Genomic DNA, 24,141 nt, shown 5'->3' with positions numbered 1-24,141 from the left:
GCAATTCGTCCGCTGCAAAGAACTCGAGAAAGCCCACAACAGTTCACAAGGTTTTTAAACACTGTTGGTTCCCGTTTGAAAAATCACTGGGTTTAGCTTGTGAATCATGTTTGCACACCTAACAGTGCTAACGTTATGAGGCACCCTTAAATGGACCCCAGGGTGCCAACACACGTTGGTTGAGAATCACCGCCCCAGAAAAACAAGCCACAAAAGTCATCTCACCTGCAAGAGGTCTCCCTTGCTCCAATGACACCACTTAGGGCACATCACCTCTGCAGTACACAACCTGGCATGGGAAGAGGTCCTTATTCTCCAATTGTGAGAAGGTAGAACTTGCTTGCTGTCTTTCAAGTTACAAAGCCAGGAGTCCAATAAATCCTCCTACATGGAACAAAGCCACCTGGCTGCAGCTCTGATGTGCGACAGGCCAGCTGGCCTGGGCCCCTGCCCTCCATCCAAGAGCGATGGGTGAAGTATTGGGGTGCAAGACCTCATAGAGCTTGGGATCTAGTTAGCAGCGCTGTCCATCTTTGTGCCTGTAACTTCTTGCATACAAAGATGAATGTAAGAACTGCCATTTACTGGGTCAGACTGTAGACCCAGCAGATGCTGAAAAGGTAGAGTGAACTGGGTCTGACCAGCGGTCTTCCCTCCACTGTTCCTCTCCCCCTTCCAGCCTCCAGCATTTAAGGTCTAGGATATTCTGCTTCAGAGGCTGTACAGTCTCATTCTTGTGCTCAATAGCACTGAACTCTCCTCAGGTGCAGAGCATATTACTTACTTCAGAAACCTAGCATCAGATTCCAGCTTTCCTTTACTAGCCAAATAGCATAGCAGGGAGATTCCTTCCCTATGCATCCCAGGTGCTTGGTCACCACTACCAGCTGCTGCTCTTGCCCGTGTGCAATCTAAAATGCTACAACACACAGCAGGATGCAACTGAGGCACTGTGCACAGATTAATTAGCTGGGTTACCATTTGGGTAAGGTGTCTTTCAATGCAAACACTACCGCATTATTACAAACTAGCAACCACTGATTGTTTGAGTTAAATTAAAACCTCCATCAGGTAGGAACTGATAGGCTTAGTACACTTGTCTGCAGTCACTGTTGTCAGGAGGAAATTCCCTGTCGTGCAGAACTTGAGAGGGGGTATTAGTGATGCAGTAGCTTTGTCCTGGCTCTCTCCTGAGAGATTTCATTCTTGAAAATCTGGAATGAATGCAAGATGTGCGCAGGGTTCTTGGTTTTTCACAGAATCATAGAAAGTGAGGGTTGGAAGGGACCTCGGGAGGTCACATCTAGTCCAGTCCTCTGCTCCAAGCAGGACCAGCCCCAACTACATCATCCCAGCCAAGGCTTTGTCCAGCCAAATCTAAAAACCCTCCAAGGATGGCAAGTCCACAACCCCACTGGGTAACCTGTTCCTCACACGGAGGGTAGTAAGTCACTGGAAGTTCTTCCTAATATCTAACCTCAACTTCCCTTGCTGCAACTGGAGCCCATTGCTCCTTGTTCTGTCATCTGCCACCACTGAAAACAGCCCAGCTCCATCCTTTTTGCAACCACCCTGCAAGGAGTTGAAGGCTGCTATTAAATCCCCCCATAGTCTTCTCTTCTCCAGACTAAATAAGCCCAGCTCCCTCAGCCTCGTCTCAGAAGTCTGGTTTCCCAGCCCCAGAATAATTTTCGTTGCCCTCTTCTGGACTTTCTCCAATTTGTCCATATCCTTTCTGTAGTGGGGGGGCCAAAACTGGACTGATTGTTCCCCTCTAATCAGTGCTGGTGAGGCCACATCTCCTGACTCCAGATGTGGCCTCACCAGCACTGAATAGAGAGGAACAATCACTGCCCTCGATCTACTGGCAACGCTCTTACTAATGCAGCCCAGTATGTTTAACCTTCCTGTTTGGGGGGGGGTGTTATTTATTTATTTATTTTTTTTAAATGGCCCTTCCAAATCTCATGCACCAGGTCAAGTCAAATTAAGATGAAGCAAAAGAAGTTATGAGCACTAATGCTGGCAACCCCAATTGATGTTACAGAGGGGAAAAATGCCCCAGAGGAAAAAAGAATGACTGTTCCATGTGAAAAGAGAACTTTACGTTGAATGGCAGCTGGCAATATAAGACAAAAATGCCTTGCGACCCAATGGAAAGAGTCTCTGATGAGCCACGTATAAACAGACAACCAGGAACTGGATTTGGATGGACCAGCCTGTGTCTTCTAGAGGCAGGGAGCAAAACAGATAGTATTTCTGGGAATGCAGTCCTGTCATACCTGCTACTCAACAAGAGGGAGGACAGGGCAGGGGGGAATCTCTACCTCTGAAGCAAGTCCACTAAACATGCTTTGCCTACCCTATAAGGTACTAAGCACCCTTCATGAGCATTAAATGCAACCAGGAGCTGAGAACCCAGCCCTTCCTGGAACAGAGTCCATATTTCCTTTGTGCTAAAAAGTGACATCTGCTGTAACCCACAACTTCAATACGTTCCCAATTTGAAAGTCAGCAGCCACTGAACTGCACAATGGCTTTAATGATATATTAATGAGATTTCTCTGCTGCGCTAAGCAGTGAGAGCAAGCTAGAGCCTGAATCGCTAACTGTCCCGGCTCCGGGCCCATAAAGCGCACTTCTTCCCCATCACACAGCAGACCTTTGTTGCAGGGTTTGAACACTAGACTCCTTCTAGTCCCACTGTAGGCAGCTCTGGGAACTGTGACCTGGGCTGAGAGCAGCATGCAGAGCTGGGATGAGTCAAGAGGAGGATGGGGGAGATTACTGGACAGCTGAGTCACAGGAGATGCAATGCCAGGAATTGTTTTTAAAAGGTGAAAAGGTGACAACTGTTCCATACCTGTAGCTACTAGAAAGCAGGGCTCTTTTTCTTCAATAAACCAAGCAGAAAGCTGAAGCAAAATAAAACGAAACAAAACAAAACACTAACCACAAACTGCAAAGACAGTTAAATGCAGTGACATTTTAGGAATCCCTGGTTAAAAGGACCAAAACAAGGAACCATCCAGGAGACCCCAAATGCATTTTTAACACCATCTGGGGTAACTTGGGACTAGACGTGTTCAAATCAGCAGGTCTTGATGATCTCCACCCCAGGGTGCTGAGGGAACTGGCTGAGGCGATTGCGGGACCCCTGGCACAACTTTATGAGCGCTCGTGGTGCTCTGGTGAGCTGCCAGAAGACTGGAAAAGGGCCAATGTGGTCCCCATTTTCAAAAAAGAGAGGAAGGAGGACCCAGGAAACTATAGGCCAGTTAGTCTTATCGCGGTCCTGGGGAAGCTCTTTGAGAAAATTATCCAGGAGCACATGTGCGAGGGACCAGCAGGGGAGATCATGCTTAGGGGCAACCACCACGGGTTCATTAGAGGCAGGTCCTGTCCGATCAATCTGGTGGCCTTCTACAACCAGGTCACAAAAGCCTTGGACACAGGTGTCGTGGTGGACGTAGTCTTTCTGGACTTTAGGAAGGCCTTCGACACTCTCACCCCATTCTCATTAAAAAATTAGGCGACTGTGGCGTTGATGCCTACACAGTCAGATGGGTCGCAAATTGGCTGGAGGGCCGCACCCAGAGAGTGGTGGTGGATGGGTCATTTTCGACCTGGAGGGATGTGGGCAGTGGGGTCTCCCAGGGCTCAGTCCTCGGGCCCACACACTGTTCAACATTTCATCAGTGACTTGGACGAGGGGATGAAAAGCACCTTGTTCAAATTCAGATGACACTAAGATGTGGGGAGAAGTGGGCACGGTAGAGGAGAGGGACAGGCTACAACTAGATCTGGACAGGTTACAGGGGTGGCCGGATGAGAACAGGATGTGATTCAATGCTGACAAGTGCAAGGTGCTGCACCTGGGGAGGAAAAACCAGCAGCAGACCTACAGGCTGGGGAACTCCCTTCGCATAAGCATAGAGGCAGAGAAAGATCTTGGAGTCATTATTGATTCCAAGATGAACATGGGCCAACAGTGTGGGGACGCGGTCAGGAAGGCTAACCGCATCTTGTCATGCATCCACAGATGCATCTCGAGCAAGTCCAAGGAGGTGATCCTCCCGCTCTATGCAACATTGGTCAGGCTGCAGTTGGAGTACAGCATCCAGTTTTGGGTGCCACACTTCAGGAGAGATGTGGCCAGCATCGAGAGGGCCCAGAGGAGGGCCACCCACATGATCAGAGGTCAGCAGGGTAGGCCTTACGAGGAGAGGCTATGGGACCTGAACCTGTTCAGCCTCCACACAAGAAGGCTGAGGGGGGATCTGGTGGCCGTCTATAAACTGGCCAAGGGAGACCAGCAGGCAATGGGAGAGTCGCTGTTCCCCTGACTACTACCGGGAGTAACAAGGAACAACGGCCATAAGTTGACGGAGTAAATTCAGGCTAGACATCAGGAGGCGCTACTTCACAGTCAGGGTGGCTAGGATCTGGAGCCAACTTCCAAGGGAGGCGGTGCTCGCTCCTACCCTGGGGGCCTTCAAAAGGAGGCTAGATAATCACCTAGCCGGGGTCGTTTGACCTCAGCTTTCTTTCCTGCCCATGGCAGGGGGTCGGACTTGATGATCTGCTCAGGTCCCTTCCGACCCTACCAACTATGAAACTATGACACTTTGGCCCCAGAGAGTCTAAGCATCAGTGACCCCCAATGCAGCTGAGGTTACCAGGTGCTGGGGGCACTTTGACAATTCAACTTAGGAGGTTATGCCATGTTGATGCTTCCAAAAAAGGACACTCAAAGCATTTAAAAAAGAAGTAGGCCTGATTCCTGCCCCAGCTCAACGTACTGTTACCTGGACAAAGGGGTTTTTATAGCAAGTAATAAGACAGGCCCAGTATTTTTAAAGTGCCTTCCAATATAAAATAAAGCAGACAGGAAGGTGCTTTCTCTGGCACGTTTAAATCCAGTGGAAACCTTTCAGAATGACAGCGGTGAAAGCCAAGGGCACATACACTCCCCACCGATTTCAGCTGGAATTCAAGTAGCAAATCCCTAGCATCAAGCAAAATCTACCCTTTCACTGAAGCATTTCGCTAAAATTTAAGTGGCATCACTGTACTGATGCTGGAGTCTGCTGTAAAGTGATTCTGTAATCACCTAATCCGAGTCCTCCTACCCCCAGGACAAGGGATCTCCTAGTCCCAGGGAGGTTTCGCTTCCTGCTGGAGGCGACCTGAACAGGGTGCGGGGCCCAGAGCAAACCAGCCTGTGCAGGGTCCCGCTCCCGGACGCGAGGAAGCCGGCAGCAGATTTGGCAGCAAGGGGAGTGGGGGTGCCAAGCGGCCAGATGTGAAGCCTGTGGCAGCATGGAGTCACCACGGCCACTCTGCCCGGCTCCGCAGGGCACCCCAAAGCGCAGAGACCAGGGCAGTCGCCCCCATTTGCCCCCTCCTAGGGACGGCCCTGTCTCCTACTCTATCATGAGTAAGCAGCTCCCACAGGCATGTGAACATCTAGTAGTTCAGAGAATCCTAGAAAATGAAGGGTGGACGGGACCTCAAGAGGTCGCGACTAGTTTAACCCCCTGCTCAAAGCAAGACCAGCCCCAACTACCCTCCCCAGCACCTTCAGTTCTTTAGGCACTGGAGTTGGTGGGAGGCTGGATAAGCTCTGCTTTCATTAGGATCTAGCGTTCAAAGCAGACAGAGGGGATACGGGGCAATGACAGTCCTGATACCCTTGGGGCTAGTCAGGGTTCAAAGAGCCCTCACAAAGCAAATAAAACTCTGGTTTGCATCTACTGATGCATCTCAAGCAAGACCTAAGAAGGCATTCTCCTGCTTTACTCGGCCTTGGTGAGGCTGCAGCTGGAGTACTGCATCCAAATCTGGGCTCCACACTTTAGAAAGGATGTGGAGAAGCTTGAGAGAGTCCAGAGGAGAGCCACGCGCATGATCAGAGGACAAGAAAACAGGCCTTATGAGGAGAGGCTGAGAGGCACAGGCCTCTTCAGGCAGGAGAAGAGAAGGCTCAGGGGGGACTTGGCAGAAACCTATAAGTATATAAGGGGGGTAAATCGGGAACTGGGAGAACATGTGTTCACCAGGGCACCCCACAGGAAGACGAGGTCTAATGGTCTTCCAGAAGTTTGTGACCATTTTAGGCTGGACACAAGGAAAAACTTCTTTATCGTTCAAGTCTCCCGAGTCTGGAATAGACTCCCCCCAGAACTGGTGTAAGCACCTACTCTGGATACGTTCAAGAGATATCTGGATGCTTGTCTTACTGTGGTGATCTGACCCCAGCTGACTTCCTTCTCTTTGGGCAGGGGGCTGGACCCGATGATCTCACAAGGTCCCTTCCAGCCCTAATGTCTATGAAATCTATGAAGCCCCAACCACCATAGTACACCTCTAGATGAACTGTGCCAACAGGAAAACTTGTTGTTAACAGGAAAAGCAGGTTAGTTAACCCCAGAACAGAGGGCAGGTGCGTGGCCATACTCACAATCATGCCAAAGACAGGCCAGAGGTGTGCAGTGGGACACCTTGGATAACAATGACAGCTACTGCCAACTGTCACTGCAAATGAATGGGATCCGCAAATGAGTTCTGCCAAGGATGACAGGCTAGTGAGCTCAGTGCAGCTGCCCGCATGGGCATATGCTCTGTGGGAGTTTTATTCACTCAAAGGGCTTGAAGCTTTAAAGAGACAAGCTGAACTAAGGAAAGCCTCTTCTGGAATGAGAGGGTTATAGCCCTTGTCAGACAGGGTTAACTCAAGAGAATTCCCCATTTAAAACTAACACCCTAGTTCATACCAACGTGCCTCAACTCTGAAATGACCCCCGGGAGTATGAGCAAGCAAGGAATTGCCAGAACTGGCAAAAACCCCTCTCTTCTTGGCATAGAAGTCCAAGGGCTCCTCCATGTGGGATTTTAGCCCATGCTGAACTTAATAAGCCACCTCCAATATATCCACAGAGGATCTGATCCACCTCCCTTGAATTCCTGAATGATCCAAAGGTAAAAATAGAGGAAATGCTTCCCTGTGCATGCAAGTAGAGCACATTTGTCTGATGGAAAGGGCAAGTTTCCATGCTGCACACATCAGGAAGCCTGGCCGGGGCTACAATCACTGATAAAGCCATCATCACACCTGGGCAGAAGTCAGGGGAGCAAGGAACACTATTGCCTCATTTGAACTCCAGAGGCCAACCCCAGCTTTGCCCTTTGGCAATTAAGTTACTCCCATGTACTGTTGGCAGTTTCTAAATCATCTGATCAGCTAATTTCCTGCCTGTGATGACAGCATAATCAAATAAAAACAGAAAGCAGCTTGTATCAGGTGGGCACTCTGTTCAGATAGCCAGAAGGGCAAATGCCTGTTTAATACAAGTCCGAGTCCTGTAGTCTTTAAAGCCTTATTTGCTGCTGCCCCCAGTATTTCACAGGTAACACAAGGGGAGTTTCCTGTGATCTGCAAGCAAAGCGATTACACCCTGTGTGACAAGGGATGCGAGAGCTACGGAGCTTTTGCAAACAGGGTGAGCACTCAGTGATGGATAAGCAAGAGTGGGTGTAGGCGGGGGGGACTTAACGGCAGAGACTTAAAAGAGAAACGGGGATGGGCAAGGCCGAAAGAAGAGAGCAAGGTCTACTTGGAGCATTTCCGCCAAGCAAAGGGTGTGACAGAGGCTCATAAGTGGGAGTGGACACCTTAACGCAGTTGGCAGAACACTGTGCGAGCCAATGCATGGGTGAGGCGGAGAAAGGGAGTGCTGGGAAGACACCACAGAAACTCAGTTTTCCATCACACAAGCTTGCCTGGAGTCCAGGAGGACAAGGGCTGTTAAACTATCCCGGGTCTGTGGGCCTTCCCAGTTGCTGGCCGAGCTCCCCACCCAGACCCAGGAGGCTGACCAAGCTGGACTGATGCAACAAGCACTAAAATGTGTGCACATGCAAGTCAACACTCACTTAGGGACAAAGCAGCTACCAAGCCGTGAGAGGCAAGTTTCCATACTATTATCACCTAAGCCTGCACTGAAGGAGTTGTAGCTGTATCACAAGCAGGCTACATTATGCCACAGGACTGTTGGCTTCAGACATGCAAATGCTCAGACCAATACATTTGCTTTTCTGCTTTCAGGCATGAGGTTAAGTTTTTTTGTTTTTTACAAGCTGCTGATTAGATCATCAAGGCTCTACAGCCAAAGGCATTATGGCTCCAGGAACAACCTACCAAAATTTCATGGTATCTACAGATGTTAGTAGATATCAGCTGATGCTCCCACATGCGATTAAGATTTATCACGTGTGGTGCTAATGAGTAACAAACAGCTAGGAAACCAAGGAGGAAGTGATGCTAGACTGGTGGCTATCAGCCAAAAGACCTTGGAAGGGGTGGTTTGCATTGCTACGAAGAGACAAGGCTGTGAAGAGATGCAGAGCACACAGACGCAAAGGGATCTATGAGCCAGAGTAGCAAGGGCAGGCCGTGAACCTGCAGGGGAATTCGGCATGTGTTTGCTAACCTTGCAGCCTCCAGGCATGTTCCTGAGGACACAGGAAAACTATGGCTTTAGTTGTCATCTCCAGGTTATGAGAGGGCTTATGAGCAGAATGTGCTTTCGCTAGTTCAAAAAGATGAAGAAACGTGACAGGTGGGAGAGTGAAATCAGGGCCCGGACCTAAATGGTCTTGGCCAACCAACGCCAAAAGCAAAGTGGGCTGGAGACCTACCACGTGGCCTGGACATGTGTGCACCGAACCCAAAGGAGAGCAGCAGTGCTCCTGCCACCCAGTCAGCTGCAGCCACAGGAGAGGAGGGGACAGAGGGTAAAATCCAGGAACACACTCCCGACCTGCATGATGAACTGGATCGGAGACGAAAGAGCTGCAAGCACACGGGCTGCATCTCATCTGATCCCAACCTGTCATACAACAGTGTTCTTTGCCATCTGGACCTGAAAGCGCATGAAGGCAGAGTCCAGCAAACCCAGCAGGCTGCTTTCTCTGACAGCCTGGCTGTCCATCCATCCTGGGACGGTGGGCCCTGGCACTGCAGGCTGCAAGAAGAAATTATTTACCCTTTGCACACCACCGGGCCCCAAGGAAAGGAGGAGTTATTGCTCAGTGCTTCTATTCAGGATGCAAGAGGCTCCCTTTGTGCCTGTGCATGGTCACTCTGCATTCAGGTAGCTGCAGCAGCCAGCCAGAAAATCTGCCATAGAAACCTAGAGAGTGGGTTCAAAGCAGGCCAGAAGCCAGCTCTTCTCCCTAGCAACTCAGACGGATGGGGGTGACACTTACAAATCACTGGTTCGTTTCCAGATCTGTCGCCTGGGCAACAAGAAGCCTTGAACGTTAACGCTCTGGACTTTCCCACCAGTCTGCAGCCCCAGCACATTCATGGATGCTCACAGCCTCTCGCCGCTTGCTTCCAATCACCCGCCCTTCCTCCCCGCGCCTGGGCTGTCTCATGGAAACCTGAGGCCAGGCTCACACATCTTGCAAAGTGCTGAGAATACTCGGTGCACGTTTCTGGTGCAGTTGGTGAAGAGCAGCACCGGGATTGGCGAGACGCAAAGCTGAGACGTGCCTGGCTCCATTCAGATGCTTTCACTTATCCTGCGAGGATCCTCACAGGGCTCAGGCCTGGGCAGTGTCTCCAAGGCAGCCGCTTGACCCTCAACACACTTCTGTTCTCTTTCGCCTCATGGTGCCTCCTCTCCAATTAGACTGCAGGATCCTCAGGGAAGCGACCATTCGTTGCTACCATAATCCAAAACAGTCCTAGCCATGAGCAGGGCCCCACTGGGCCAGCTGCTGCATAAACACCTACCAAGGTGCAGCCCCAGGCCCCAAAGCTTCAAGCTGGCTAAACAGAAGGGAATGACCATGTTACCGGAGCCAGGTGTGAGGCAAGCACCTGTGATCACACCAACCTACCTTTCCAGGCCCTCTCTAATGCCTAGCTAATGTCTCCTTCCCTTCCTTATCCTTCACAATCAGCTCTGGTGTTGCAGTGACTCCAGGGTGTAGCTGTGCCACATCCCTCTGCAGGGTGGCATACAGATATGTTGTGCCAGCAAACCCATTCAAGACTGCCTGATACGCTACAAAACAAGCTCTGCCAGCCCCACAGCTGCATTTACTGTGGCTCCCACCAGCACAGTTACCCCATGCACCTCTCAGCCCAATTTACAGGGCTTTGTCACAAAAGTCTTGGTGTGTAGAGAAGGCCATATATTTCATTTTCAGAGATGAAAAAGTAACTGGACTGCACCTGGTGGGTGGAGGGAGAAGATATTTTCAGCCAACAGCAAGCAGCATTTCCATTGCTTACATGGTAAGGGTGCTCTTTTTTTTACATCTATAAAAGTGCAGGTGCAAAGAGATCTGCATTTGCACAGCCCTCATCTGCCTCCTCTTAAAAACAGTGCTGGTGCCATTTGAGAAACAGATATTACCACCCACACATTCAGGCCCAGACTGGCCTTGAGGTCCTTTAAACACAACTAGAACCGTTTCATGCAGCTACAGAGCCACTGGCTTTGGAGATGCTCAGGATGCCATAGCCCCTTCCCCCCATAGCAGGCAGACTAGATTCAGAACCAATTACTCAAATAACAGAACAAGTTCAACTCTTCATTTCTGCTTGTGCTAGCAAGCCACTGCCATGCACCCTGCTCACTGCAGCTGCTGGGCTTGGTAGGGGTCAAAACTATACTGAAAAAAAAAAAATCCCACTTAGATGAAGTGGGTTAGTATGAACTGAATTCAACAGGAGGTCAGAAACCTTCATGCTCTTGTACTCACAGAGCTGGTGGGTGGCAGGGCAAGCTGGGACAGGAGCATCTGTGCCACACAGAGACTGCACCATGCTCCTATTCTCCCGGGCAAGGATTTCGAGAGGAACTGAAGTTGGATCTGTTCTTTGAGCAAGCTAACAAAGTGCAGCACTGTCCTTCATCACAAGGGTGCTCTCATTCCCTCACGTGAGCCGGCAGACAGACCCTGCTTGGTAACTTTAGACAAAGCTGAAGTATTTTACTAGAGCTACTGGGTTAGGAGACCCAATGTCTGGGAGAGGAATTCGCAAGTAGCTGCGTTTCTAGTGAGTTCATGCCTGCACATCTGCCCCAACCATCACCATCTCAAGTGCCGCTCCAATCCCATCTGCTGCTTTGCAAGCACTCCCTGCCTGATCTGCTGCTCTGTTTTCCTCCCTTCCCTATATGCTGCTCATCCCCTTCCTGATCAGCCATGTGACATATGCCACAGGTTGGCCACCCCCACCCTTGGCTTAGAGCATCCTACGTCAGAGATTCAGGAGCACAGGGAATAGCTATTTGTTAGCTGTAGAGCAGCAGGGCCTATCAGGCAGCCAGAACATCCCAACCCCCAAGAGCTCCCTGCAGGTCAGGAATGAGGGGGTAGAAGAGAAAGACACCAGACAGGGGACAAAGACGGAGGGTCAAGTCAGCAGTCGCCAACAGGGACAATCAAAACTTGAGGATCAGTGGATGCTGCAGGCTGGAGAAGGAAGGGGCTGAGCAGAGCTGCCCTGCCCTCCAACTAGAGCAGGGGTGGGCAAAATGTGGCCCGGGGGCCAGATGCGGCCTGCCAGGCCGTTCTATCCGGCCTGCGGGGCCCCTAAAAAGTTTAGAAAATTAATATTAATCTGCCCGGGCTGCCTGTCATGTGGCCCTCAGTGGCTTGCCGAAACTCAGTAAGCAGCCCTGTGCCCCAAATAATTGCCCGCCCCTGACCTAGAGGATGGGCAGAACTGCTGAGCAAGGAAGCCCTGGAGCAACATTTCATTGCCTGCTGAGGGGAGCTGCAGGGTGTCATCTCTGAGGACTGTTTGCAAAGCACAAGGGGGGGGGCACAGAAATGCCAGGTGCCTGGGGGCATCCCAGCCTGGGCTACAGCAAACTATCAGCCTTTCATGGTAGGCATGGACATAGCTCCTCAGAAGAGGCATCTTTTCATGCCAACACAATGTGCTGTGCACTGAATAGCAGGCTGAACTCAGAGACCTGTGGCCAGGGACTTAGGGAGCAGGGTACTACCAGCAATGCTGTTCAAAATCTCCCCCCCCCCTCAACTTAACTAATGGAAAAAGTCAGATGGGAACTGATGCAAAGGATATTTGCATGCTATAAAGGGAAGTCACTTGCTTTTGCAACCCATCCGGCACCGGGGGGGCGGGGGGAACAAAACAAAAAACAACACTCAGCTCCTTGCAGTGCACCTAAGACATGCAGAGGGGATCCGAGAAAGAAAACAAGGCTTGTTTTGTTGGTTGAACTAGTATGATAAATGGAACTGCTCAAACAAAGCCACTTCCTTTGCTTCCACCCTGACCCTCTCCACCGTCAAAGCAGATACAAGGTGCCTCTGGGGTTACCACCAGCTGAAATCAAGACAGGAATAGTCCTGACATTTCGTCAGCGGCCAGGAGTGGGACCGGTTTCCGCTTGCAAACTGTTAAGTGCTGTTTGCAACTGGAAGCTAAGAGGGGCTGGAAACTGCTAGGAGCAGGGACAGGACTGCCCACGTGGACCCTCTGGGAGGCAAGTTTCACCAGGTGAATGGTGTGGTTCTCTCTCACTTCTGCCCTGTGACATGACCTTCCTCCCAAATTGGCTTAAACCGTTCCCCGAGTCAGCTCCGCGGGGGCCTCTCTTGCACTGCCAACAGTGACATCACTGAGTGCAGCCGCCACAGCAGCTCCTCTGCCAGAAATGGAGCAAGCAGCTGCTTTCCCTGCACAAGAGTCAAGAAGACAGAAGAAACTTTACAAGACATTCAGTCTTGCAGTATCCCAGCTGAGGAGGTGGGGAAGCATCTGGAGACACCATGGCCTGCAGCTTTTAACCACCACTGGCCTGATGCAGCAGGCAGCCGTGGCTTGTGAATGCTGTTAGGCAAAAATGGGCTTGCTGACAGGTAGCAAAACGGTGAAGAGGCAGGTTTTACTTCTGCTAGCAGCGTGCCCCAGCACTAGCCAGTTGCCCAGGGAGGGTGCCAGCCCTGGCAAAAGCTTCACCTGCCAGGTTTTGGAATAATATGGAGCTTTTTTTAGCAGGAAAAACCTTTCCCTTGTTGCCAACCGACACTAAGAACAAAACCCCCAGATTGGTCAGTGCTGAGCACAGACCAGGAGAAAAGTCTGTGTTGTACTGATGGGGCATGCGGACACCCCCTGCAAGAGGTGGGGATCTCCCCAGGCTCACTTCAATACCTCGTCCAGAAGCCAGGCTTCCTCTGCTCTGGTGCTAAGGCAGAGCCAGTATGGTTAGCACCATTCCCCGCTACCCTGGGAAGGAACAGCTGATCATCCTCTGGCCCCACCCTGGCACCTGCAAACCAGCAAAAGAGAAGAGGTTAATCCAAAAGCCAATGCAGGGGATGTAGCAGCAGGATTTGGCCAGGGGAGAATGAGTTGTCAAAGGTGACGTGGTCGTTAGCTGAGGACAGGGTGCTGGCGGTGACCATGACAAAGGGATGGTGGGGGAAAGAGCAGCTCCCTTGTGAAAGCAGAGATGAGAATCCAGCTCTCTGGAATCAAACACCGAGTGCCCAGGGTTTGGTACATAGCCACCGCCCGCAGACGCACCTCGTCCAGAGTCCAAAAACCGCACAGAACGGCAAGATCCAAAGAGGCCATGAGTCCTGTCACATTACAGGCTGCTTCCAGATCTCTAGCGTGCTGCATGAACTTAGCAATGGCATTTCAGCTCGTTCTCTCTGAATGGAGCCCTGGACAGTATGCCATTGTCTTCTGTTTCTGTCCAAGAGCATGGCTTCTAGGGTCGGGTTGCAGCCAGTTATCAAGTATCCAGGTCTCGTGTTCTTTGGATGGAAAATTCAGCGTGCTCGGTAACCATAACCTCCATCATCTGCAGGCAGCACCCAGTACTCAATGGAACTGGGGAGCAGATACCCTGCATCTCATGGTGGGGAATGCATTAGAAACACCTTGATAGAAAAGTCACAGACAAGATTCCAGGAACAGAAAAAGACAGCATAACCAGCAAAAAGAACGCAAAGCCTGTTCTTTGACTCAGGAGGATCCCCGATGACAGCTCTATTCATTTTCAAGCTTACCATGTTTCACTGCACGCACTTTCGTGCCAGCTGAAGAGAAACAAATGCAGAATAAATCCGAAACCATTGGAGCGTCTGTCATGAAATTAAATTGCAATAACCCAGCAAGGATTAAAAACAAACAGGCAGGCACGCGCAAAATAAAGCATAGCGTGTGCAATTATGATCGGGGGTATGCTGCACAAAGTGACAGCTAGAAGGAGGAGTGTTCAGCCTCTACACGAGAAGGCTGAGGGGGGGGATCTAGTGGCCTGTTACAAACTAGTCAGAGGGGACCAGCAGGCATTGGGGGAGTCCCTGTTCCCCCGAGCACTACCAGGAGCGACTAGAAATAAGTCACAAACTGGCAGAGAGTAGATTCAGACTAGACACCAGGAGGCACTACTTCACTGTCAGGGCGGCTAGGATCTGGAACCAACTTCCAAGTGAAGTGGTGCTGGCTCCTACCCTGGGGGTCTTTAAGAGGAGGTTAGACAAACATCCTGCTGGGGTCGTTTGACCCCAGTACTTTTTCCTGCAGTGGCAGGGGGTCGGACTTGATCTACTCAGGTCCCTTCCAACCCTACCAACTATGAAACTATGAAGGAGACCTTAACCAAAAGATCTGTAAGTCCTAGGCAGCCAGGCAAGAAAGGGCCAAACTCAGCCCTGGGGAAAGCTGCGAGGACTTCAATGGAAACAGCACACGGTTATAATGAGAGCAGAAAGGAGCCCAAAGTCTCAGCGAGACAACCTTAGGGTCTCCTCAAGATAAAGTGCTGCTGGGGAAACAAGACAGCACGTTCACATGGACACCGAAAACCCAGTCCTTCCAGCTGAACAGCAATGGGGAGAGCAGCAGAGACTGCAACGCTCCGAACTGATTAACCTAGCAGAAAGGAGTTGCAGAGCAGGTTGCACAACTGCTTGATGCCGACTTTATATTTTATTTAAAGCAAATATTTCTGAGAATGAGGCCTTTTTAAAATCTTTCCAGTGGATGGGAGGCCAGGCAGGGAAGAAGGAATAAAGTCCTGATTGTGCAATTCCTGGTTGTCAGCAACAGAGCGTCTGGTTCATAGATTCATAGATGTTAGGGTAGGAAGGGACATCAATAGATCATCGAGTCCAACCCACTGCGTAGGAAGGAAAGAGGGCTGGGTCTAGATGACCCCAGCTAGATGCTTATCTAACCTCCTCTTGAAGACCCCCAGGGTAGGGGAGAGCACCACCTCCCTTGGGAGCCCATTCCACACCTTGGCCACTAACTGTGAAGAAGTTCTTCCTAATGTCCAGTCTAAATCTGCTCTCTACTAGCTTGTGGCCATTTCTTGTAAACCCCGGGGGCGCCTTGGTGAATAAATACTCACCAATTCCCTTCTGTACCCCTGTGATGAACTTATAGGCAGCCACAAGGTCGCCTCTCAACCTTCTCTTGCGGAGGCTGAAAAGGTCCAGTTTCTCTAGTCTCTCCTTGTAGGGCTTGGTCTGCAGGCCCTTAACCATATGAGTGGCCCTTCTTTGGACCCTCTCCAGGTTATCCGCATCCCTCTTGAAGTGCAGTGCCCAGAATTGCACGCAGTACTCCAACTGCGGTCTGACCAGCGCCCGATAGAGGGGAAGTATCACCTCCTTGGACCTATTCGTCATGCATCTGCTGATGCACAATAAAGTGCCATTGGCTTTTCTGATGGCTTCGTCACACTGCCGACTCATGTTCATCTTGGAGTCCACTAGGACTCCAAGGTCCCTTTCCACTTCCGTGCCACCCAGCAGGTCATTCCCTAGGCTATAGGTGTGCTGGACATTTTTCCTCCCTAGGTGCAGCACTTTGCATTTCTCCTTGTTGAATTGCATTCTGTTGTTTTCTGCCCACTTGTCCAACCTGTCCAGGTCTGCTTGCAGCTGTTCCCTGCCCTCCGGCATGTCCACTTCTCCCCAGAGGTTCCTGTGGAGGCGATGGTCCAGAAGATGTGCGAGGCGCAAGAATCCTTATCGGCAGTGACTTTTACACTACAGGAGACAGTTTGAGACCTCACGACAGAGAAAAGTGGGAATCTACGACAGTGAGGTACAGGCAAGGAGCTGTTGCCCTATGAATTCAAAAGTAGCCTTGCTCTTTGTATGGCCATGTTGAAGGTAGATGTGCTTGCTTACAAACTGGGTGGCAACACCAAAGATCCAGCTTCCCAAGCGCCGTCTATACCTGGTTGCTCACTCCACACATACTAGCAAGCTCTGGGAAGCATTCAAGCACCATACTGCATGGCAGCTGATCAGATGGGACCAATATCCAATGCATTTTTACAGTATTATTTTATAGCATTAGCTGCATTAGGACTTGCTTAATCCAGGCACCAAAGGCATCAGAAGCCTCTTTGGGCAAGACAGGCTCAGTAACAAGTGTCTCTCTAGTCTCTACATTTAAGGACCCAAGGTCCTTCTATAATCCATCCCTCCACATAGGGATTGTTAGCCCAGCATTTCAGTCTGGGCTAATGAATTCTTCTTTCAGCCTGTTGATGAGGTTGCATCTAGTCACTTCCTTTCATCTTTGGTTGGAAATATTCAGGACAAAAAAGTCAGAGCCACCATGACAGCAAAAAACCCCAGTGCTACCCCACCACTTACTGCCTCCCGTGTTCATCTCCCATTCTTCTTCCTCCAGGTGGGTCCCAACAGACGGTCCATGAAGCAGGAAATTCCAGCACTACAGTAACATTCAGGCTGGCTGATGAAAGCTCACCATCGCGGCTCGGTTGTGGTCATACCTGGGGTTTTGCAGGTTTGGGAGGAGGTGGCAGCTCATGTAGGCAACAATGGAGCCTGGGCCCTGTCCTCGGTTATGGCAATGTCCCCTTCCATGATGCACTGCTTCATGGCCCTTGAGGGCTTAACCCCATTCTCCTAAGCCTCCACACACCCCTCCTGAGACTATTCCTTGTATGTCTATGCAAAACACTCAGCAACTGGTAGGCTGCCAACATGCCCATTTCACTACCTCTCCTTGCACCACCCCCCCCAGTCTTCTACCTTGTCCATCCCCACCCCTGGGCTCTTGTCTTCTACTCTGGGGTATAAAGACCAGCTCTTTGTTCTGTGTTGATACAGCCCCTGAAACACTGGGTTTTGTGGACAGGACAGCATTGCAAAGAGGTGGATATAACCCCCTGATGATGAGGATGATCCAGCCAATGCAAGGGCTTTCGACTGACCATGCAGCCAGCTTCTAGGGTAGAGGGTGGGCTGGGGACCTGGTTGGAGCCCATCAGGGCACAAACGCAGCTGAGAAGAGCCCTGAGCTTGTTGCAACTTGCAGCCAGGGCTGGGTAAAAATCTGCATGGAGAATACTTCCCATCACCTCAACACTGCCCTAAGCACATGGATGGAGCAACTGCTAGTCAGACCTGTTTCTTCTCCCTTCAAGAGCTGCCTCCTGAACCCATCTGCAAGTGGGGGGGGGAATTGGAGGAGCTTAGCTATATGAAACAATAGCGTTCAGGAATCTGAAGCGTCAGATGGTGGACCTGAACAGGCCATCCCAGGGCTCTTAAGCCATTCAGGTGCCAATGGGGCCTGTGTTGCACTAACCTGGCTTATGCAGTTCCGGACTGAAATAGGTTCTGAACACTGCCAAGAGAAACTCGTCTATAATTTATGGAAGGCTTTGGTTTCCCCGATGCAAGCAGCCGCAGCCAACCCAAGTAGAGGAAACCTCCCAGCATCCTGCTTCGCAGCAGCCAGTGGTTTTCGACCAAGCTGTCAGCTGGCAGGGACACGAAAGACTCCTTTGCAAATGGTACGTTTCCCCTGGCTCATGCTCCAAAGGAGGAATTTAGCATGAACATCTGGGGAGTGGTAGAAGATAGGTTTAAATAGTTTATGGGATGAGCTGCGGTCAGCTAACACAACAAAAAATGTGTGTTGCTAGACTCCCTGATTATAGAGCGGATGCAGGATGGCTGTCACAGGTGCAATGCACACAGGGAATGCACAGCCCTCATAAACTACTTGAGTAATCCCCTGCAGAGGCAAGACAGCGGAAGGGTGTCCTGCCAAGAGTGCCAGCATACATGCTTTGCTGTTGCACCATGACTCACAAGACCTTTAATGTCTAGACAAGTGATTCTCAACCAGGTGCTGCAACACTCTGGGGCACCTCAAGACCCTTGCCAGTGCTGCAGGAAGCCACACAACATTAGCACGGTTAGATGTGCAAACATGATTCACAAGATAAACCCAGTGATTTCAAATAGGAATCCACACCATTAAAACCACTCTGCCCTGCTGGGATCTTTCTGTGTTCTTAGCACCAGAAGAACTGCTTTATTATTTTTCCAGAGTTGAAAAGTGAGTGAAAACCAAGAGCTGACATTTTCCGAGACGGGTCTCAAGTCTATAAAGGTTGTGGAACCACTGGCCTAGACAGAGGAGAGAGGGAGGAAAACCCACATCTCCTCTGAAGAGACAACTAGCCTCCTGCCAGAGTAAGCAGCTGGGAATGCAGCTCCTCTACCTGGGAAGGAAGGAGGTGCTGAGTCAACCCCATCTGGATTTAAACTTGGCCACAACAAGCATGGCTCCCAGCCGGCTGCAATGTGACTCACCAGCTCAAGAGCATTTCAGCTTTTGGAGCAAATATTACTGAAGGCTCTCTGATCTGTGAGCATAGCTCACTTTCGGTGCCCTCGACATCTCTTCACCTCCCCAGCCCCTTTGCTCCCACTATCAGACGCATGCCACTGAAAATATACCCCACGCCTCTCATTACATCACCAACCCAAAGACCCCACAGGGTGGGGAGAGCAAGGTCAGCTGAGAGCAGGACAATGAAACTCTGATTCCCCCCCTGCCACCCTCAGCCTGGAGCTCTGGACAGCATCAAACTTGCCAGCTGAGAAGCAGATGCCTCCAGATGAATACTGTAAGAAACCTGGCTGAAGGGGAAACACGAGGAATACAAGCAGCACCGAGCTCACTCCTAGGGAACAAAAGGCAGCAGATGGAGGAGGGCTGCACCAAGCCCACGTCTGCCTACATGACTTCTCCATGTTTAAAAGGAGTCAGATAACCCGGCTCTGGTCATGAGGCTTGGGAGACGCACAACACCAAGGTGGAGAAGCGAAGACAATGACACCAGACTCCAAGGACACTTGCTGCGGATGGTTTAGCCAGGGCTGAGCCTGCCTGAGAAAGGGCTGGACTAGACATGGCTTCCAGAGAGCCCCGCTAGTCCAACTCCTCCATGATTCCCTCATGCAGCGTGACCTGCCTAGCTCAATGGAGTCTAACCTCCCCCACCTTAGGGCCAGGAGAAAGGAGGACTTGTCACAATACCAGGTTCCTGCAACAAGAACAGCAGTCGCCATGGACAGGCCAGGACTGCTGTTCTTACAAGCAGGGACAATGCTCCTTGCAGACGGTGAGGGGGAACCAAATGGACAGAGCCATCCAGGAGTCTCTGCACAATACCAGGTGCCTTCGCTTAAGGTTACCTCCTCTTTAAATAGCACTGATTCCTCCTTTGTGGGACCTAGGAAGGGCAGCCATAGCACCTCCTCTTCCCCTGCATCTACCACCCCCAGTCACACCAACTAGTAACCACCCTCTCTGCAGCCCTTTCCTCAATCAATATAAGGCAGGGGTCGGGGGCAGAAATAAAGTGCTGCAGATGCTTGAAACACTTGCTCTATTTGCATCACGGCCGCAGTTTCACGCTGCTCCTCTGATGAGCTCCCACGTCAGCGAACAGAAGGACCAGCCTGGAGAAAGGAGCTAGCCTGTGTTTTGCTGACATGTATGTAATCAGTTTATCAGAGGAAGAATAAGACTCACACAGCCAGAAGGGGGGAAGGGGTTGGGGGCAATGCCATGTACCAGCAAGGACCAATCCATACACAGCACCCCCAGACTTCTACAGCAGCTCATCCTCCTACAGGAGCCAAACTCAGAGCTAGGGAGCAGGAGACTGGCTTTACTTTGAGACTACCACTGGATCACCAACACATCGCCCCTCACAAAGGCCCAGCTTGCCTTTCTAAGGGCTTTTGAGATGGGAGGAGGGGAGCCATTTTTGCAGAGACAAAACAACACTGAGAAATTAAACACTTGTCCACGGTCATTCAGGAAGTGGATGGCTTGGAGATCTAGGCCCAGGTCCCAAAGTCCCCACCCTGTTGCCTCAGCTCGTCCATTAAAGATGGGTAATGAGCTTCACCCACCACTGCAAAGCACCTGTAGCCCTTTGAAACCAAAAGTTGCAGAGAAGGGTAATGTCTGTACCCCTGGAAGGATGGGTAGCATATTTCCCAGCCAGTCCTACTGTAACACAATGCCAGTTTGCTTGAAAAAGGAAAGGCAACTTATACTGTGCCAGCTAAAAGAAACACCTCTAGCAAAGGATGAGCTGAGAACCAAACACACGTGTGGTGTTGCAAACACTCCTTTAGACCAGAGCACTTTAAAAAGATGTCAACGTTACCTCATCCTCACTCTCCACCTTGGGATTGCTGGCGGTCCGTTTCAAGTTGCTGCTCAGGCTGACGCTAACCGTAGCATCTGACTTGGAGCGCTGGTGAGTCCTTTTGGAAGGTGAGAGCCCCGTGTCGGGAGCTGGGCTCAGCGACGGTAGCTCCCTTTTCTTGTGAGCTGGCTTCAGCTCATCGGAGAGGATGAGCTTACGCAGCTTGGACCCACGGGAGTGTCGCTGAGTGGAGATGTGCATGTCTGAGGAGTAGGCACCCAGCAGCAGGGCGCACTGCAAGGAGAAGTTGATGCTTTGCCGGCAGCGGTGCACGATGTAGGGCTTGATGGCATCCCCAACGTCCTCATCCATGTGGATGTACATATTGAGCAGCTGGGGCAGGTAGAAGTCCACGTCCTCGTTCCTGAAGCAGAACAACCTGTTCCCAATGTATGCTTGTACCCCGGGCTCCTTTGAGTTGTACAAGTATGAGATGGCCATGGAGATATCAAAGAGTTTGGACTCAAAAAGCCGCAGCAGCCAAGACTGCTTAGCAGAGTTGTTCTTCTGCCGCCTCCGGGCGCTCTTCACCGTATTGGCCACAGTCTCATCCTCCTCCTGGATCTTGGAGGGTGTACCTGGGGGGTCATCCAAGCACTTGATTTCACAGCCCTGTCCCAAGTCTCCGTTGGGCAGCTCCACACGGCTCCGCAGAGCAGCCTCTGCTTCACTGCCCCTGCTTTGTTTTGCCAAGCAGTCCGGAGAGATGCCATGCATCAGCTTGACCTTCTCTAGGACTTCCTCACAGGCTTTCTTCGCCACCTCGGGGTCGATGACAGCCAGCTCCCCCACGCCTTCCGTGATGACACTGAGAGAGGTCCCGCCATTCCCCTGGGAAGCTGGGCTGGATGACTTGTCCAAGGGTCTCCCAGGGGCTGGGTCTAGGATCGCGTCACCCATAGCAGTGGCAGGTCTGCACACTTCAAAGCTGAAACAAAGCAATGAGAAAGGTCAGCAGTGACAGTTCTGGGAAGGGGAGAGCCTCTGGCTACCTACTCTGAGCAGCCTGCAGGAGGTTGACAGGATTTGAAGGGGACTGGGAAGAATTTAGAGGCGACGCTATTTGATGTGAACATGAGCAGCATCTCAACTCTACAGAGAGCCCCCATACCAGAGAAGCAGGGCTGGAAGGGACCTCCAGAGGTCATTAGTCCAACCCCCATAGCAGCGCACCTCAACTCGTACAGATGATCCCTACTATATATGAAGCTTGCACTCCTGTAGGTTATCCCAGGGGAAGGCATGCTTGGATTTTTAACTGTTTCTTCGTGTCCTTCCACCCACCCTTGAACGTGAGTCGTAAACATTTACCAACCCCAACACCCAGATTCCACTCGCCCACTGTTACCATGACAATAAAAAAAATTGAGCAAACAAAAGAGAAATAACCAGGCTGCTTTACTCAGCCTCCTGCTACAGGCATTTTGCAAGATTATATAGACATTAATGGGATTAGAGCCTTCAAGGCCCAGGTGGGTGTATCCAGAATGCTTTGTTCAGGGCTAGCACAGAATAGAAGCTGGGCAAGGTGGGATTTATCATTTAAACTTCCCTTTCTGACCAGCACTCATGAAAAATACCTAGTGCTTTCAGCTCCAAATCTTCCAACACCAATAGGAAAGCATTAGCCCTTGTTCTAGATTGGGAAATCAAGGCAGGGAGAGGCCAGATGAGTCACTCAAGGGCAAAGCATGACACTCATACAGAGCAGGGACAAGGATTCTTGCTCCTAAGCCCCAAGTCTAACCCCAGGCCAAGCTCCTCCTCCTCCACCCCGTGCTCTAGCTAGCAGAGATATTAAAACCAAGTTGCTCAGATTAAGCAGCAGTTCAGATATTTGCATTTAGTGCTGCTTTTTCAAATTGAAAATAGCTCCAAAGTTGCAAAAGCTTCCTGGTTTTGTCGCCTCGGTTTTACAAACCTCTCATCACAGCCAGCCAAAAATAATAAGAAAGGAGCCCGGTGCCAAGTGGAATTGTCCTTTTCCAAGAGGGACACAATCTCTCCAGCATGTTGCTGTTATGGGTTCTGACCACTCTCCTTTGCTGCATGCACTATGCAACAAGCAAACTCACAATCGCTGGAAGGCTGTGCCACCCTTCTCTGAAATGCCTGCATGTTTCATCAGGCCTGCTGTTCTCCCCACTTTCAAGCCCAGTGCAGCGGAAAAAATTACTTTCTTTGAAAAAAGTTCACTGAGCAATTTTCTCTGCCCGCCTGTTCCCAGTTTGACCCCAAATCTGTATTTACAGCTGGCAAACTCCATGCTGGCAGGTCACAGGTCCTGGAAGAAGATGCTTCCCTGCTAATTTAATGATTTGCTTCCTATCTATTTTTAAGAGCAAATACTAAGTGATCCATGCCGTGAACCACTCAAGGAGAAGCAGCCACATGGTTATTTCCACACCCTTCCAGAAACAAGCCAATGCTGCCTGTCAATTCAGAAGGGAATCCAGAAACAAAGACCCCGGGGGACCTTTCAGAAGTATTACAACTGCTCAACCAAAGCCAAACAACTAGGGACTAAAGGACTGGTCCAGCAGCCTAGGTGCAGCTCTGCTTCCCAGTCCATGACAGAGCCACTGGTGCTGGAAGGGAGCCCCGACTATATGCACCTCATCTCTAAAATGGGGATATTTCCCCACATTCCAAGGGAAATCAAGATGATCTTCCATTATAAATATCGTCTCCATTGCCAGAGTACTTGGGGCTTTACCATCTTTAGACAGTTCCCCTCACAAAACCCCTGCCAGGGAAAAGAGGACTTGTACTCCGATTTTACAGAACAGAGGCACAAAGAGACTCCGTGCAAATCTACACTGCCCAAAACAACTCTGTGTGGCCATGGAAGCAGTGCCCCTCCACAGGCTAAAATAATCTGCTTTTCACTGCTACAGAGATGGACCCAGTCACAGGGACTGTTTTCCAAGTCCTAAGCCAGTGTCTTGACACCGAGTCACCCCGCCTCCCTTTTGGGAGGCAAGAGCCATTACAATTCACACCTCGCCATCTTCAGCCAACAGAACAATTGAAAAGGAACAAATTTATCTGGTGGAGAAACCGGTGCCAAAACCAAATAAAAATGGTGATGTCTGAAGCATCTCCACCATGGTGTTTTTATAAACTGAAGGCTTGCACTTCTGTTTAAAAAGGGAAGATTTAAAACATCTTTCATTATAGCCTCTGGATAAAAAGGCCTGACCGAATTCAGCGAGGTTCTCTCAAACCCCTTTGCCATGTGAAGCTCTGTGAACTACATCTTTTCTCTCTTCTGGACAGCAATAATATACAGCAGTTCCCTTTGTGCATGCCATTTCCTTTGGGCTGTATCCCACATGCTTTGAATACTTGTGGTAATTAGATTCTAAAGACCCTGAAAATGCAAGGAAGTCATTTTTCCCCCTTCTTAGCAAGCCCTGCCCCATACTACGCCACCTCCAGGATGCTGACAAGAGCTCTGCCTGCAAAACAGATCCCAGCCAAGCATGCTGCTATTTGAGGGGGAATGGGGGCAAAAAGCAGGCATTTGTAACTTCAGAGAGCAACTGCAAGGGATTTCAGC

The 24,141-nt window shown here is 50.5% G+C and overlaps 1 protein-coding gene across 1 annotated transcript in view; it reads right to left on the bottom strand.

Annotated features, from left to right (window-relative positions):
• LOC102369174 (phosphatidylinositol 4-kinase beta-like) overlaps positions 1-24,141 on the bottom strand; it is a 39,776-nt gene that overhangs the window by 9,969 nt on the left and 5,666 nt on the right. The window contains 1 exon segment of the mRNA XM_014526008.2: positions 20,538-21,507. Within this exon segment, the coding sequence (XP_014381494.1) occupies positions 20,538-21,479 (942 nt within the window). The 5' untranslated portion in view covers positions 21,480-21,507.

Source organism: Alligator sinensis, unplaced genomic scaffold, assembly GCF_000455745.1.
Source record: "Alligator sinensis unplaced genomic scaffold, ASM45574v1 scaffold880_2, whole genome shotgun sequence".
Classification (NCBI taxonomy): Eukaryota; Metazoa; Chordata; order Crocodylia; family Alligatoridae; genus Alligator; species Alligator sinensis.
This window is presented reverse-complemented; position numbering and strand designations above follow the sequence as displayed.